Below are 18,679 nucleotides of genomic sequence, written 5' to 3'. Positions count from 1 at the left end.
GTTCATATGTCCTTCTTAAGGTATCGTATTTGGGGGTGTTCAAATTGGTAAGCTGGAATGTCATGCTGTCATGAAATTCTTTGCTGTGGGCATTTGGTCGCAGTTCGTGCAAATATGGCGAAGTTTTAGAGGAATCCGTCTTCTCCATTCCGCATGTTAGAAAATGGGTAGCTGAATTCAGTGTGGCCGTACTTTACTTAAATTCTGTCTACTTGAAGGTAATTGATAAACTTGAACCACGGATGAAAAAATGAGAATGTGCAGAGTGTATATTAGAAGGCGGGCGACTGAATGTGAGGAAACTGCCTCATAAGCATACCGGAAGAAAGGATACGATGCTTTGTGCACGGAGAATAAACTTTGAGAAAGCGTCGGCGAGATAAATGAATTATTGAATGCTGGCAAGTGCAAATGTGGAAACTTATACACCTGGGCTCCTCCGTAATATTATTGGCCACGAATGGTAATGATCATCTGATACTAGCGTGTCCTGTTGACATACACAAGCGAGAAATACTTTTATCTGAACTTAACGGTTTTCAGTCTAATAAGTGTAATTTCAGTGGCAATGCCTGGACTGCAGCGTTCTCACTTGTTCTATTATCCACATCCCTGAGCTACGGCGTGGTGTAGCGGATATAGAATATGGTACTAAATTAGACACTGGAAAGGAAGAAGGATTAGGGTCTAACGTGCCCTCGACGAGTAGGTCATTAGAAACGGAGTAAAAGTTCCCGTTTAGATAGCAGAGAAGGAAATTGACCTGTTCTTTCGTATGAACGTCCCAGCATTTGCCTTAAGCGATTTAGGGAAATCAAAGATATCAAAATGTGGATCACAGGATAGAAATTTGAATCCTGCTTTTCTCGTTCCACAGCGCAATTAGGTTTGGTACTGAGTTTCGCCCGAATCTTTGAACTGCTAACAGGTTATGGTAGAGGCTTAACGAGAATCATTCTTCCCACGCGCCGTGCGAGAATGGGAGAGGGAAAACGGGAGGGGGGGGGGGGGGGGGAGGATCAACATGGTGCAGCAGAAGAAACTGCGAGGAACAGAGGATTCTAAAGCGATGAGGTGATGATCAAACGGACGAAAGCCTGTTTTATGTTTTCAGTTTCCTTAGCAGAAATGGAGTGGAATGAGGTAAAAAGACATAGATCGGTCTGCATTCTTCTTATACATGTGGTACTTCCGGGATTATAGGGAGATGGAGGAATAATTGACCTTGCACGTTGGCAAAGAAGAGTATTAGGATTTTTGTTTGCTTGGATTGGAAGTGCTGAAATCCTAAGTTTAGATGATTCAATGGAAACTGATATCTCAGTGACACATCGGGGTTTGACTTACGTATGCCCTTGACCGTCACTGATGCGCGGAAAGGCGTTACCGAAGTGCGGTAGGTGATTCACCACCAGGTTGTATAGACTAACGTTGAAAGCTACGTTCACTGTGAAAGCCACCAGACATAACTGCAGGCAACTACACAATGTTGACCTTCAATCCATTCCTCATTTTTATTGTTCGTTATTTTACGACTCGTAAAGGTGAGGTTTCGTTCGCCTGTCGGCCGCTGTGCGCAGTTGGATACAGAGTGGTCTCTCTCTCTCTCTCTCTCTCCCTCCCACCCCCATTGTGTGTGTGTGTGGGGGGGGGGGTATTCGGGGGCGTAGAGGGATGAGGAGGAGAAAAACTGCGCGCCATTGAATGTTATAGGAACTAGGCTTGGTCTCCGTTAAAATGTTTCCAATCGGAAACGGAAAAATTATGAATTTGGAACACGGTAACCATCGACTCGTCTCTGAAGCAGCAAGCGTGTGAACAATTCGCATGACTCGCTAGCGAAAGTGTATCTTGGGTTGCCAACTGGAATTATTGTGGCTAACGGTCGTGTAGTGTGGAACTTCCATGATCCGTTAATGTTGGAGGTTAACGTCGACGATTCGTGCCAACCGACAATCTACCGTTGAACATCTGTCCGTCGAAGTAAAACAGTTGGCAACCAGACTCATATCTACAGCAGCTGTTCATAATATCTTGCAAGTGTATGCTTACAATTAACCAATTGTGTCTGCACCATGACGACGACCGTCCGTTGCGCAAATACGTCTGTTTGCTCTGCACTATCTATATCATGAGCCTTGTTCAATGATTCACCATTTTTGCTTTGTAGAGAGAATGGACGTAAGTGTATCTGGCGAGAAGTCTTTGTAACAAACACTTCGCAATCATTATTTACGACAGCTTTACGGTGTTGGGAACGTTATCTTAGCACCTTTTTGAACTATTAAACTGTATGGAAAGCATTCCTGCTCCTTTCTTCTTTTCTTGACTCATGCATAAGGGTTGTCTTCATTGGAAAATAAATGCTGACAGAGTAGGCATTTGCTCAGTTTGTGCTTTATTACGACTATTTCTTATGTCTAATGTAGACATAGCACAGCTTACAGGCATTATTTATAATTAACGCGTAGATACGCCCCTGCAGAAATGGTGAATACCGTTGAAGCAAATTTCACTACAGATTATCGTAAATGACATTGAAGCTTCAACCAGCAGCTGTTTATACCACATCATGTGTGATTAATTAAAACTTGAAGAAGGGAGTGTTATTTTTAAACGTTTTATCAAATAAACGCAAACCCAACCGTGGTGGTTTGAATTCAACCGCCGGCCGGGGTGGCCGAGCGGTTCTAGGCGCTACAGTCTGGAACCGCGCGACCGCTACCGTCGCAGGCTCGAATCCTGCCTCGGGCATGGATGTGTATGATGTCCTTAGGTTAGTTAGGTTTAAGTAGTTCTAAGTTCTAGGGGACTGATGACCTCAGCAGTTAAGTCCTATAGTGCTCAGAGCCATTTGAACAATTTTTTTTTAATTCAACCTGTTAAAATAGTATTGTATGTGTTTTTCCTAGCCGGAGCAATGACTCTACAAACAAATTTACCCTTGTGTACCTAGCGAACTAGGTTTATTTCCGAAACGTGTAAATTTAGTTGAGTAGAGTTGTGTAGCTCTGAGAATATGTAGGGCCTAGTATTTACTAGGATGAACACGTAAGCTACCAAAAATCTACAATGAATTTCACAGATTCAGTCCGCGAATAAACATCAGCCTCTTCACAAAGTAGATAAATGTTCCGGAATCTTAGAATCTGCTTTTGAAACATATGAATACCACGGAACAGTTCTGAGAATTGACTTAGTGTGACCAATTACTTCCTTGTGCCTCGGATTGTGAGGTCCTCTTTTTAATGTGTAGTAAAACTAGACAATTTCACAGTAATAAGGCAGGGGAATGTATTTTGAGAAGTGATATGCTCGACCGGTTAACCTAATTTAGTTTTTTTATTTAACGTTTTTATACTGCAATCGGAAAAATGGAAGAAAAAAAGGACGGCGGTGGTGCTACTGTGTTCTCTGCCTCGATTAGTTTATGGTAGTTTCGCGGAAACCTAAGTATAACAGTACCAGTTTATGCGGCACCTTTCGTGGAATCTTGCCAGTTGAGTTTATTTGACGTATCTGTAACATCATGGTGTTGATTAAACAAATCCGCCACACGGCGTTCAACTTTTCGTTCAAGCTTTATATCTTTCATCAGCAGATAAGCAATAGTTGGGTGCGGCATAAGCCGCCTCGTCAGAATCGATCTGACGGCGCGCCCACAGTATGATTCACGTAGTTACTCAGTCACGTATCATCAACCGTAGGTATTAGGATAATGTAAGTTTTCCAGCCATTTAACGTTGATATTGCATCCGTGCATAATAGTAACATTTCGTTAACTTGGTAGAATCATATTTCATTTGTTAGCATTGGGAATCAGTCACAGCACCAATCATTGTTCTGTTAATTGAAGAATGCAGATCAACCTGCAGGATAAAAATTGCCAAGGTCCTCTATGTACTCCTAGCGCAGTAAAATATATGATGCAGTTCGTGGAAGTAGCACTAGGTTAGCGACGAAATTGTTTAATTTCTGGCAATGTTTGAGAAACCTGAGATCCATGGCGCGAAACTCCTGGATCATAATGCAAATGAACTTCTGTGGGACTCCCTCAATCTTCTGGTTCGGTACACACAGTTTTAGGCAGCTCTACAGTCATTTATTTCATGGATTCACATTGCTCTGTCACCAGTCTCTTCAAATGGAGCGTGGTTGATGTATTCATTTTACTTCTACCGAGCCGCTCTCTCGACCATTTGTCTGAGACCTTACTTGGATTTAATCTGTGAGGTGGGCGGGCTTGGGATGGAATGTGGCAAGCAGGTCCACTTTCACGGCCGTTTATGTCTGTATTTTCAAACCGGAGCCGCTAGTTCTCATTCAGGTAGCTCCACATTTGCGCCCACTATGCTAAGTGCATGCCGCACCATTCCTCTCCGCAAAAGTAAGTCTTTCGCGTTATGTGAAATCGAACCTCAGTATTCAGCGTCGCAGTCAGGGTTATTCGCTTAGGGATGTAGACAGTATATGAAAAAACGTATCAAGTGGACTGAGACTACCGCTTCTGTATACCGAAACACGTTGGAGATTTTAGAGGGTTTCGGCCGAAAAATCAAGTGCGGATGGAAACCGGTGTCCCAGACCATCATCCAATGAGGCAACAGATTTATTTATTTAGCTTATGGCATTACATATGAACAGCGACTGGCAATTGTGGATTACATAGTTTTACAAAAATATATTTATTTCATAATTTATAATTTAAAAAAGTAAGTCTATAAATTAATGTCTAATTTGTCGATCCATTCAAGGGCTGACTCTGTCACTTCAAAGAAATCTACAGCTTATTAGAATGTGGTGGATCTTCTGGTGTTCATTTCCATAGTCACATTGAGAAGATGAAGCCCTTCCCCATCGGTAGAGGTTTTCAGCACAGATGCTGTGGCCTGTGCGTATTCGATTAATTGTTTTGCAGGCACATCGCGTTAGTTCCATGCCGGCTAGTCTTGTCAGGTCTTTGGAGGGTCTGGTGTTCTTCATGGGCAATAGTGTTCCACATTTCTGCCCACTTTTTCTTGATACTGAAAGTAGCCGCCTGTAGCGGTTCTGCCAGTAGGACAGATGGCTGCCTAGATTTTAATCGGTTCATTCGGAGTGCAGGAACGTCAGAGTGCATTGGAAGCTAGGGTATTTTAAGTAATTTTTGGTATTCGTTGAAGAGGGCGTTCTGTCTTTGGAGGTCTGGTGGCGCAATGTTGCTTAGAGGTGGTTACCAGTATACAGGAGTAGATTTGATGCAGCCTGTTATTGTCCTCGTTGCTGCATTTATCTCCACGTCAGTTTTTCTCACATGTGTGCTATTGAGCCACACTGGGACACAGTATTGAGCAACAGAATAGACCAGCCCTAAGGCAGTGCATCGTAGGCAACAGAGTATGGCATTCATAAGAGACACGGCCTTTCTACACAGCAGTTAGCTCCATATTCTCCACGGGCGATAATGGCAATCAGTGACGATTGCTGAATAATAAACAACGTAGCGGGTTGTTCCGCCTGCGGTCTGTTACAAAGTCACGTTTGCTGCCGAATGGGTGGCCCAGTGGCAGGCACCGGCGCCTGTAGCTTCGGCGCTCTGATGACATTTCCCATCCTCGATTTGTTCCTCAAGACACCTCTACAACCCGTTGAAGTTTGTCGCAACATTTCTGGGACACCCTGTATTGGCTGAGTCATCTAGGAACTTAAGCTCCTAGAATTTTAACAGTAAACCTCTCGTTTAGTGCCTGCCACTGCACATTTTCACGCTTACTGAACGAACCATTGACGAACTGCGCTACTCTTCTCTGTATCTTCTATATTTCCTCCATCAATCCTACCTGGTAAGGGTTCCAGACTGAAGAGCAGTGCCCCATTGTTGGTCTAGCGAGGGGTTTCTAACGTACGTCTGTAGTGGGAGGGCTGCACTACCTAAGATTCTACCAGTGAATCGCAGGCTGCCATCTCAGTTTGTTGCGATTACTTTGTTTTATTTTAGGACGTAGAAACAACCGAGGTTATAAGCGCCCATGTCATAATCTTAGAACACTAATAAGAGAAACAAGTTAAAAGCGACAACATGTTAAGCCCAATCGACGGAAGGAAAGAGTGCTTGGAGAAAGGTCCACAAAATACGCCGTAGAGACAGCTGAGGTCGCGAACTAAAGATTAAATGTCCTTCCAGTGATTAACCGGCAATCGTGTAATAATACAATAGCGGGAGTCCGCACGTTTAAGTGTAATACGTTAAATTCATTTGTGTTCACGGTCATTTGACAATCCGTGCACAAAGCATCGATTCTCTGCGGGTCTTTATACATTTTGCTACAAATTACTAGCGTTAAAACTTCTCTGTGTACAACAGCATCATCCGCGAACAGCCTCATTGAATTTCCTGGCAGATTAAAACTGTGTGCCGGACCGGGACTCGAACCCGGGACCCATGCCTTACGCGGATAAGTGCTCAACCAACCGACCTACCGGAGTGCGACTCGCGAGCCGTCCTTGCAGGTCTAATTCCGCGGGTATCTCATCTCCTACGTTCCAAACTTCACAGACCTTATCCTGCGTAACGTCCGGGAGCAGCACTCCGGTCGTGAGCCTTGGTCGTTAGCTCAATTGGTAGAACACTTGCCCGCGAAAGGCAAAGCTCCCTGCGGCAAAGTGAAAATTCATTTTGGAACCTCATGAAACTTTTGACGTTCTCTACTAGCCTATTTACATATACAGTATTGTGATCAGTAATCCCTTGGGGTAAGCTCAAAATTTATTATATTTGGGAAGACTTCTCTTCGTTAAAAATGGGATGCTATGTTGTATTTGCTAGGACCTCTGCAATGCAGTTACGAAGTTGGTCCGATAATCCGTACGCTCCTGTACGTACTTACGGAACGGTATCTATCGCCGAAGTAAAGGAACACGGCATCGACCTGGTCCCCAGTATCTACTGCCCCTGAGTCTCGTGGACGAACGGAGCGAGCTGGATTTCGTGGGGTCATTGTTTGCGGAAACACTGTTGGTATTATAAACTGACGCTACAGCATATGACAGAGAATAGTGCCACATATGACGCCAGTAAATGGTACCCGGAGCAAAGGCGGCAACTTCATCACAATTTGGACAACACAGAAAGACTTCGTCAGCGCAGTATTTCTGTTAATGCTTGTCGTAAAGTACAGGGTGGCGCAGTTTATTAAATATTTCCATATGTGCAACCGTATTGAGACTATTGTGACAAAATATCGGTCCCATTACACCAAATTCCGATTTTTTCGTCAAATTCCGATTTTTTCGTCAAATTCCGATTTTTTCGTCATGGAGTGATTGCTGTCATTCAATCTTAGGGTTCTTCGTTGCCCAGTATCTTGGTTCTGTGAATCCACATAACGGAAAGATGAAATCATGCTTCATCACTTGCGATGTAATGGAAAGAGTCTAACAGACCTGATCCTGGCGGAGGTTCGAGTCCTCCCTCGGGCATGGATGTGTGTGTTTGTCCTTAGGATAATTTAGCTTAAGTAGTGTGTAAGCTTAGGTTCAAAAAATGGTTCAAATGGTTCTGAGCACTATGGGACTTAACTTCTAAGGTCATCAGTCCCCTAGAACTTAGAACTACTTAAACCTAACTAACCTAGAGACATCACACACATCCATGCCCGAGGCAGGATTCGAACCTGCGAACGTAGCGGTAGCGCGGTTCCAGACTATAGCGCCTAGAACCGCTCGGCCACCTCGGCCGGCCGTAAGCTTAGGGACTGATGACCTTAGCAGTTAAGTCCCATAAGATTTGAGACACATTTGAACATTTTCTTTTTCTAACAGACCATCGTTGATGTTATTCAAAAGCCACGTGCAGTAATCTACACGTTTCTGTCATCCTCCCGTCATTGCTGCACAACCGTCACACGATAAGACTTCAAATTAACGCTTCTCAGTATCCGCTGGCAACTCCTCCTACTTACACGCGCCTGTTTGGGCCAATTTAAGCGTAGACTTCTTTGGGCTCTGAATAATTCTTCGGCGAATGCCTGCAATTACGTCTGGTGTGCGAACTGAAGGAATTCTCTGTCGTTTTAGATTTTGCACAGATCAGTAACTGCGCCAATTGATATACAGACCCTGTATTGCTCCCTTTGCTGGTAGTCTTCTATCCGGACACTTGACGCCGAGCCGGCCTGGGTGGCCGAGCGGTTCTAGGTGCTACAGTCTGGAACCGCGCGACCGCTACGGTCGCAGTTTCGAATCCTGCCTCGGGCATGGATGTGTGTGATGTCCTTAGGTTAGTTAGGTTTAAGTAGTTCTAAGTTCTAGGGAACTGATGACCTTAGAAGTTAAGTCCCATAGTGCTCAGAACCATTTGAACTTGACCCCGAAAATTTCGCGAGTTTCGTTACTCGAACCTGTTTTGACCTACACTTCCACCATTTCAATTGTTTCTTCTATCGAGAATGTCATTTTTCAGACCGCAAAGAGAAACGACAAACTTTGCTGATGAAGTAAACTGAAGTGCTGACAGAAGAATGCTGACACTCGATTATTGCATAAAACCTCCCATTGTCGTAGTTCGTTTTTTCAGAAGTCGAAATATTGCATTCGCATTCAAATGGAAGGCGGCTTTCTTTGAACTGTGCCGCCCTGTATCTTGGGCGATGAGATCGCCTGTGCGAACCAGCTTAGACGTGAGTGGCACTTCGAGTACCTGTTTTGAGAAGGCGGTACATTTTTCTACAAATGTGTGGTGGCAGCCATAGGAACTGACGAGGCCGCTGGAAGTCTCCGCTCTGGCTCCGTCCGTGTTTCCCGAGAACGCAGAACGCGTCGCCGGCGGGGCGCGGCAGCCTCGCGGCGGGCTGCGTGTCGTCACGCCGTGAGGACGCGGCATTGCGTCACCGGCCGCGCCGTTGTAAATACCTGCCCCGCTGCACGCCCGTGGCGCCGGCAGATTCCTGGCGGCAGCCCTGCCCTATTCTCCTCGTGCCAGGGCACAGGGCACGGACCGAGAGAGCGAGAGGTGCTCCTAATGTTGTAATTATCACATCGAAAAAATAGATAAGTACTTGTCCTCGCCACAGTACCATAGCATGCCACTAGACGAGCCAAAACAAAATAGCGCCGCCCATTGATCAAGTGAAGGTGGCCACCACCATTTTGTTGTTGTTCATCCATCGGCGCGCTGTGGTACTGGTAGGACTGCTGAAATGTACCTCAAAGGAAAAATATTACGTAACTACTTTTTCGAGGTCGTGATTAAAACTATGAATATCCCTCGTACAACCTGTGCCGTACTTGGGGTGTGTGACGCCAGTACTTTATTTTAGGGCCCCCTTCCTAAACTTCAGTATTGCTACGCTGTTATGGACTATGAACAACGAAGCTGCGTCATCGTTAACTTCAATTTTCAAAGCGCATGTGCAAGTTAAGTATTCAAAAATAATAAAATAAATATTACAGTTCGAATAGCTCCTTTTACTGAAAAAAATCATCACAGAAACATCAAAGCTGGACATAGTATATGGTAAAAATAAAAAGAAAATCAGTACATTTTAATAACTTCTTCACGTAAATGCGAGGATTTAGAGAAATTAGCCTTTTTGTTTTGATTAATACAATTTTTAACAAATAATCCAATGTATGACCAGTGTTTTCCCAATAAAATGTCTGATTACTGGTAATAGGAAAATCATCTGTCTTAGAGCGTGTAGATTCTTGACATCTTTCCGGAACTCCGAAAGTTACAATTTCTGCATTCTGTTTACCGTTTAGAACACTAATTTCGCCTACACTTCCACAGCTACACTGTTAATTGTTACTGTTTTGAGCCCAGTTTCACCTGAATATTCAGATAAACATGGTTCATTTTTTACTTTTACCGCTAAAATATGAGTCAAGTTGCGGTATTTTCTGTAAAAGTTTAATATACCTCTGTCTTTTTTTCAGCTTTCTTTTGATATTAGACACTACCTAATCTAGATCGTCTGACGAAACCACCACCGTGAAATGAAGGGGGAAAAAAACTATGATGTACAGTGTTGGAAGCTAGACTAATCATACTTTGATTTTATCAAATACAGTAGAACCAACTTCACTGTGACCCGTTAGCACTCGAATTACATACCTTAATTTTAAGCTGAGAAGCACGTGGAACAGTGTTGTGTTGCTTATGACGCTAAATAACCATAAATGGTTGAAGAACTGAACAACACGCAAACGCGACATCTAATAGGCTACGCGATTACTTGGAGAGCTATCTTGTACCGTAACCTATGAGATTAATGCGCTAGTACACGGAAGACGTTATTCAGGTGGACAAGTAAAATAAGAGTTTAATCGCAGGTAGAAATATTTGCCGATACATTATCGAATGGCTAAACGGTGATGCAATGTACGTTAAAATTACACATAAAAAATAATTTTTCGATGACAACAATTTGTCGCCCTCAAAATTGTGCTTCTCCGAGCAGTTGCACATGTTACACATGCCCTGCGTGCAACCGATGATGAATAACGAATAAACGCACACAAAACTATACATCTATATAGCAGACAGTATTGTTGAATTTAAAGATATGTTTTATCCTCGCGTATTATGATCTTTCTGGAGACCGATAAACTCTGTTGTGATCCATATGGAGGCCGCCATCAACGCTCTTGTAAAAGTAAGCTTGCTGTGTTTGTGTTAGACCAGAAGCGAAACACTAAACAGAATATTGTGTGCACGCAGATGAACAAGAAACTAATAGTGATGAAATCGCTGTCATCTGCCGGAAAGGTAGACGCCAGTATTCGCTACGTTGCAAAATAAGTTCTACTCTTTGATTACCGTGCAAAGGTAAAACTGTGATTGAAAAATATTACGGAAGTCTTATGCATCATCAGCTAGACGGTGCCCTTTCCCATAAAAATAAGTATTGTAGAAAAAAAATTGTAATATCCACGCTATTTATCGTATTTGGCGATCTCTGGCAACGTATTCCTTTAGATAAAGACTGTTGTCGCGGGGAGAAATTTTTGAGGTCAGTGAAGGCTTATAGCAACTGTGGATTTTGTAAACCTTTCGGACTTGTACTGCAAAGCTGAAATTGAAAAACACAGGGAGGTTGTAATTAATCTTTCGTTACTTGAGCCAGAGTAGACGGAAAACTGCTTGCCGTATGAGTACCAAACTTCATAGGAATGATGATCAGATTGGGCGCTGCAAAATTTGCCTTAGGCACCGGTAGTGATACGGCGACGAAGGGCTGAAACACAAGCATCACTGTGCACTGCAGTTGTAGAGTATGGGGTCTAGACAACGTGAGCAGGGCAGCATTCGGAAAGCTGTTTTTTATTTTTACTTTATGTATCAAAACAACAGCAATAGTACTGCTGCTCTTCACTAGTATCGCTGTAGTAAAGGAATAGGGAGACGTCGCCTATACACAACGGGATGGAAGAACACGATTTGGAAGTTCGAATTAACTGTCGATTTGGGAATTTCTCCTGGGAGAGGCCGATGGCCACTTGCGCCACAAATTGTTAAAGAAGCTACTGCAGCCATGGCTCAGAAAGCCTGGACGCAACGTGCGATCTTCGAACAGTGCATGAACTGTGTCACGACAGCTGAACAGTCAATGATACACCGTTTGAAAAGTGCTGCGAACAATTGCGAAATGGTGTCTCTAGTGCGGTTTCAGTCTTTCTTTGATGCAGATAGTCGTCACATTGATAACGGTTGTAAACATAGGACGCAGTTAACAAACGTTACCCTGTCAAGTTGAAATTAAGATGTGTTTCTTTCAGTGGTTTACTTGTTATTTGTCTTTCACATGTCCGTACAAATGTTTCCACAAAGTTTCATTGTTCTACAGGGGCAGCATCGAGTAGCGAAAGTCGAGTTACAACCACCCTATAAGCCAGTTTTTGAACTAAAGCACGGATCTTTCACCGTTCCCTATTATACACCAGACGGACAGACGCCCGATTGACACTACAAATTGCACCATTGTTAAAAAAAAATGTTCATGCGTCGCAGGTTGGCTGTTTCGTCACGTCTTTCTTTAGTTTCTCTTTCGTTGGCTAACTTTCCGTTCTCCCAGCACCAACCTGCCTTGATCCGCTGTTGTAATGAGAGACTGGCGTTTCCTGGGCAGTGAAAGGCTTCTGTGAGCTGGCATGAGCAGGAGCTTCCGATCTCGTGGCGAGGCCCAATTAAAGCGATCCATTTGTGACATGTCCATGGCAGTTATTAGTTACAGTAAATAATATTGCACATGTGCTACAATGAATTTTATTACGTGCTACTAGTTTCGGAGAATCAGTTTTCGATTTTCAGGGATTTGAATGTGAACGGTTACAACCTCACTGAAGTGTTCTCAACTCCAGCACGGACGGGCCTGCTCCACGCCAGGGATTCCTAATTTCCTACTAACGCCAACAAATGTGTATCTGATGATCTCTAGAGTAGATTGAAACCGGTCATCCACAAATAAAAAGTAACAACTTATACACGACTGTGCTTACTAAATAATTTAATCAAAGGCTAGCATAAATAAAAAGGGACATGGACTGTTTTAAGATAAGCTTTGATGGTCAATCGTTGCATTTCCATCTACATTTTGTCTACAATTATTTGTTGTGTAACTGAAATTTCTTTCATAAAGATTTCCTTGTCCCATGTTGTGCATACTGTTTCTTTCCCAGAAATAGAAAGCATTTTAACATGTATTTTGTATAATAAATAACATGCTGGGTACCATATCGCAATAGCATAATTAAAAAAAAATGACGCGTATGGTTTTGTCAGCCAACATGAAAGTTGCAATAAAATATCTTGGTGTTCCGTCATCCGACTGGAATTTTTTCGTTGTTACGTCCTAAGCTGCAATATCTGGGTACTTTCTTGTAGCCCCTAGGGACTGTCAAATCTCTGATGCAATCTCTCACACACACCCTCATTCCTTAAGACAGTTTGAGATGTAACACAGGCCGATAGCACACAGTCTGATGATCAGAAACGGTACGTTACCAAACTGTGTTAGGTTTGGCGTGATTGTCGCGCGAGATTAGCCGAGCGGTCTAGGGCGCTGCAGTCATGGACTGTGCAGCTGGTCTCGGCGGAGGTTCGAGTCCTCCCTCGGGCGTGGATGTGTGTGTTTGTCCTTAGAATAATTTAGGGACTGATGACCTTAGCAGTTAAGTCCCATAAGGTTTCACACACATTTGAACATTTTGGCGTGATTCCACTAAATTGCGTAAGTCAGATGCCTAGTTAGTTCCTCTTAAAAGACATGATCGATTTCCTCCCCTAATCCGACCTTGTGCTCTGTCTCCAATGGCCTCGCCGTCGACGGGACATTACACTCAGTTACCGTGTACATCGTCACCTCTACAAAGTGACATGCCGCAGTGGTTAAGACGCTGTCTGCTATCCGGGAGGAGCTGAGTTCGACTTTTTATTCAACCACCCAGGCTTACTTCGCAGTGGTTTTTCACTATAACATAAACTTAAAGGCATAATGGTTCCGTAAAGCTATCCACGTCCGAATTCCTCTACCATGAAAGTCCAAACTTGGTAGTGCTTAGTTTGTGACCACTTCGACGACTGTACGTTTTAAAGTTCAAGTTTCCCAGTTTTTGTCACCATTTACCCTCCCAGATGTTTCTATTATACCGACGATTGAAATCCTTGCTTATGCCAGAACTGGAACCAGATACTCCCGTATCGAACGCTGCACCACTAAGGTACATTTTTTTAATACTTGTAGGTTGCGAAGGCGAGTGGTCTCTTATTGGGAGCCTTACGTCCTTCGGACTGGAGTGTAACGTATTCCTAGATAGACTGAATGGCAAGTATGTATCGGAATCTGATGAAACCTGTGCAGTAAAAGATTAACACAAGCTGTGAGGACGGGTCGTGATGTTAATAACAAGCGCTAAATTACAAATTTATGTTTGAATAGATGATTAGTAACTTTTTTATTTAAATTTATTGAACTTGTCTCTCTCTTCCCGCTGGTTTGCACCCTTGACCGGTATTTCGGTAAATGTTGAGGTGATGGGAACAGAAGGAATATCAGATAATTTTTTTATTGTTTGGTGACTTAATCACTTGTTTATTTTTTTAAGAATGTACTGTCACGTATCGCAAGTATTTTTTGGGATATATATTTATTAGTTTTCTTTGAACTTGTTAGGCTATAGTTAATACGGTCCCATAACATGAATCATTCTTTCAGATACTGCAAATCACGTTGAATTTATCTTAATCACTTTTTATCCAGTCATATATCTCCCATTCCCGCACCACTGAGCGTTTAGGCATTCTGATCCAGACGCTAAGTCTACTCTTCTTAAACGCCTATTTATAAACATGGACGGGAAAGTGAACAGCCACTCATTGACACTCAAGAAAAGGAAATATCGGAAAGGCGATAACAGAATGCAGTCAACAGTAATGATTCAACAATGGCATAACCAGCGAATGTTTCCGCTCAGAATCGAACGAGTCGTCTGCGTCGACTTTTCATTCGGTTGCTGCCACAGACCGGTTTTTACTCAAAAGACTAGTAGTAGTCCAACCGATATATAAAGCTGCAATCGACTGAATCGATATTTTTTTCATTCGGTTGCTCCCATAAGCTGGTTTCACGTAAAAGGACGAATGAATAATTCAACCGATATGTAAAACTACAACCGAATGAGTAGACTAGTAGTAGTAGTAGTAGTAGTAGTAGTAGTATCATCACCAACGAAAGTGTGAGCAAACGCATCATACGACGTATTGTTGAATAATGCCAAGGTTTGCATAAATGTCCTAAAACTGTAGCAGAAATACGTATACTGGGCCGGAAAATGGTAGTTACACGTAAAGTGGTACCATTGTCGAGAAAATGCAAAGGGCCGTTAATTAGGCATGTGCGAAAGCTACGTAGACACCGGAAAAAACTTCGACTGAACTAAATTAAAGGGCGATGTGTGTATTATGAACCTACAACGTGAAGATGCTCTCTAAAGAACATATGTCCACGTCCTGAAAACGTGTTGCATAAAATCTCTTGAATGGAAGCTAAGGATAAATATTTTCGCGTGTCATCTTTCCTTGCGCAGGAGAAACGTAATCATGTTGAGGTTTCACATTGCAGAACGATTTCATGTAGGAGCAATTGTAGGCGATTTATAAAACTACGCAAATAGACGTACACCTCGGCTGATACTGTATACGCGAATTGTGTGGAGTGGAGTTAGTGCCTTTCGCGCCTCTTTCACGATCGTGTCGTTGAGTCTGCAGTACAAGAACTCCATTTTCTTATTTACGCGACACCAAATTGGGTCCATATCTCGGTGTGCGGTTACACCTCCATCCGCCACAGCGACGCGAGAAAAATGTCACGTCAGCAGTAGCAGTCTTTCTGTTCTATTATATCTGTTGTTCCATAAGGCGAGATTCTTTCTAAGATATGCTTGTAAATAGAAGGGGAATATCGTTTGTACTGGAACTCTCATCGAGAGTAATAGGATTAATACGTTGATTTAGGAAATGGAGCGTACCTCGCCAGCACCATTCCACCGTGATTGCCCAGATTTGTTTTTATTTCCACCACTTATTTTGTCGTAGCTTTCTCATTAATAACTGAATTTTTCAGCGTTGCACAAAATGTGAAAAAGTTACGTGATACCTGGGTAGCACCAACAGCTGAGCAAGAAAATGTCAGGTGAAGGCGCAGGCAGTCGAGAAACCTCAATTAGTGATAGTCCTTATGAATGTAAAATGGAAGACGTGCAAAAATGTGAGGGTGCGGCGGACAGTACGAAAAATACTGACGGTTCTGTTACGGCTGATAGTGCTATTAAAGCTAACGGCCAGATAGATTTATCACCAAATGAAGATAAAGATGATGATAGTGATATGGGTGACATAGATAAAAGTCCGGTTCATGTATGGAATGAGCCTGTATCGCCTGTAGACAGTGAAGCCGATCAGTTTCAAGATGCATTTGATTCATTTCATAGTATAGATAATATTGATAATGTGACAGTTTCAGAAGTTAAATCTGTGAACACTAAATGTGATATACAACAATACAGCCAACATAACAACAACTCTAAAAATGTTGCTGACTCAGAATTCAGTGCTGAAGATAGTACTTCAAATGGCAGTGAGAGCAGTACAATGAGTGAAAGATCTCAAGAATGTGATGAGAATAGGTGCATACAAGATCAGCAAGGTATGTTAGTGGAAGAGGGAGTAGAAACATCAAATGAACGTAGTCTGAAAGGGAACTCTGAAGAACAGTCAGAAAATGTTAAAGACGTAATTGATGAGGTTATTAGTGAATGCTGTGGTAATGGTGATGAGAAAAAACACCAACTCAGTATGGATTGCACACTTGTTAAGGATTTACCACAAGTAACACAGTTACAAGTTGTTGGGGAAAAGGATTCTATAAGGACAGAGGAAAACCAGTCTACTACAAAGGGAAGCACTGTAACAGAGGAGAGTGGTGAGGAAGATGGGGTCATGGACTTCCTTGGCAAGAGTAACAATCAAGTAGGTACAAACACTGTTCTTATATATATACTGACCAGTACTTCATTAGGTAAAGACATATCATAATGTTATCCAAATTGGTTGTTCAGATTCTCTTATAACATGGGCATATTCCTATTTTAATTGTTTATATGTTGCTACATTACGGTCCATGAAATGTGTGTGTTGTATGGTACTTACGAGGTAAAGACCTGAATAATGATTTTAAAGTTACTGACATTCCTTTGTCCCGAACATTTACGTATCCTTTCCATTTTGGTGACTATCCCCGTGGCTTTCAAACAAGGCAGGATTTTAATTAGCTTTCAAACAAGACAGAATGTTAATTACAGTAATTACATCCATGCAGTCCGCTAGAAAAAGGCATTTAATACTGTAATGCAACTAATGATGTGATGTGCAAATGAGTTAACTGCTCTGTGAGCTTTTGAAGTTCTCAGGACTCTTTTATCACTGATATTACATTTAATGTGGATGCTTTATTGGGAGGGGGAAGAAATAAACTATTAACATGTGTCACATATGCTCACACAAATCAATAAAGGATATATCTTAGATTACCATAAAATACTTCATAGGCAGATGAGCAGTAGCCACCCAAGTTATGACCTTGACAATTCGTCTAGTTAAGGAATTGTAAATAATGGCAGTTAAATATTGTGCAGAGGTAAAGTTTTTACTAATGTTAGTCACAGACATAATTTACATGCAGTGATTATGATAAGCACTGTGATTCACTGCCAAACCTTCATGTAGTAGTGCAGCTGTCCTGTATGTGTGAAAACATTATTCTTTGTAGTTGCTTGTGCACTGCAGTTCCTGACTATACTATATGATGTGTAGAATGCACTGAGAGCAGAGGACAACATTCACTACAAATAGCGTGGAGGGGGCCTATCACCTAACTTTAGAGTTCAGTCTGGTTTTGCTGCCAAGTTGGTCAGAATGTATGCAGCAGGGCTGCCTCTCTTATTTTCTCTGCCCCTCCGGCTCCTCCGCATCCCCACTCCCCTCCTCTCTGTCTATCTGTTCTCTTGGCTGGGCTCTAGCTAGCTTGGGACCTTGAGTAAGCTAAAATTTACTAAGTGCTACACACTATCTTTCAGCAGGATTTAAAGTAAGCATTGAACATAGAAAATTCCATGTGCTCTTTTATTTTAGTGTCATGATTTGGGCTTTGGAATTAAGTGATGAAGAATTTAAAGCATTTTTATTTATTTCCGTGCACTTTGTTTGTTTGTCTCTGTGGCTTTGGGACCCCAAACAAAACTGTTGTTACTGATCACGTACTGCTGCTATAATTAGAGCAATTTCAATATAACTTTTGCCTTCATGTGGATGCAAGTTCATAAAACTACTTCTGTTTCTGCACCACCTGTAAGCTTAGTAACTGTTATCAAGTAATTTTTTATCCAGGTCATTATTTTCAGCATATGCTCTGTTACATTGTAATGAAAGTTGTGTTGTGCATCATATAAGAATTTCTAAAATGTTTCAGTGTATAATGCTATTAGAGGATTGTGGTGTTAGTCACTCACTCTGTACTTATAGGAAGTTTAGTAGCAGAACTGCTGTCAAATGAAGTATAAAAGTACACAAGAGACTGCTCATCAGTTGTGATTGTATAATCATCACATCCAGATTTGTTCTATTAGAAGTTGTCAGACTGATATTCACTTTTGTAATGTTTAATTATTAACTGACTTGAGTATATTTTACATCTATCACATCTGTTGGTGGTTAATAGTTTTTCATGAATGAAGAAGTACTTTTTAATGCCTTGCTTGATAACTGGATATTTTACACAGTCACCAAAGACAGATTATAATAGCTTGTTTCTGAAATCAGATGTTAATTAATTGTAGTATTAACACAATTTAAGGTACATAAGTGTATAGTGACTTGTCTCCAGAATTATGGTGAGAAGTATTGTCGAAAATTTTTGCCAAGGAGACACTGGAATTCAACAAGTAATTAATATAAAAGCAACATCCAAAAATATCAAAAAGTACATTTTTTGGCAAAGTGTTTCAGTAAAGTCACATTGTAAAAGTAATTGAGTTTGATTTGGATTCTGTCTTTCATTGCAGGTTTAACAGAATATGGACTGAACTAACACTGACAGGAGAACTTAAATGCATGCTCACTATTGATCATGTCCTTTTGTTTGTTACA

General features: G+C 41.9%; 1 protein-coding gene across 5 annotated transcripts in view; it reads left to right on the top strand.

Annotated features, from left to right (window-relative positions):
• LOC126473334 (leucine-rich repeat flightless-interacting protein 2) overlaps positions 1 to 18,679 on the top strand; it is a 217,200-nt gene that overhangs the window by 126,296 nt on the left and 72,225 nt on the right. For 2 of the 5 annotated variants that reach the window (XM_050100320.1, XM_050100322.1), the window contains exon 2: positions 15,600 to 16,504. The exons of the other annotated variants lie outside the window; for them this stretch is intronic. In XM_050100320.1, the coding sequence (XP_049956277.1) occupies positions 15,662 to 16,504 (843 nt within the window). In that variant the 5' untranslated portion in view covers positions 15,600 to 15,661. The remainder of the gene's footprint in view (positions 1 to 15,599; positions 16,505 to 18,679) is intronic. 5 annotated transcript variants of the gene reach the window in all.

This window comes from Schistocerca serialis, chromosome 4 (assembly GCF_023864345.2).
Source record: "Schistocerca serialis cubense isolate TAMUIC-IGC-003099 chromosome 4, iqSchSeri2.2, whole genome shotgun sequence".
Lineage (NCBI taxonomy): Eukaryota > Metazoa > Arthropoda > Insecta > Orthoptera > Acrididae > Schistocerca > Schistocerca serialis.
The sequence above is the reverse complement of the archived record's forward strand: the minus strand, read 5'-3'. Positions and strand labels throughout refer to the sequence as shown.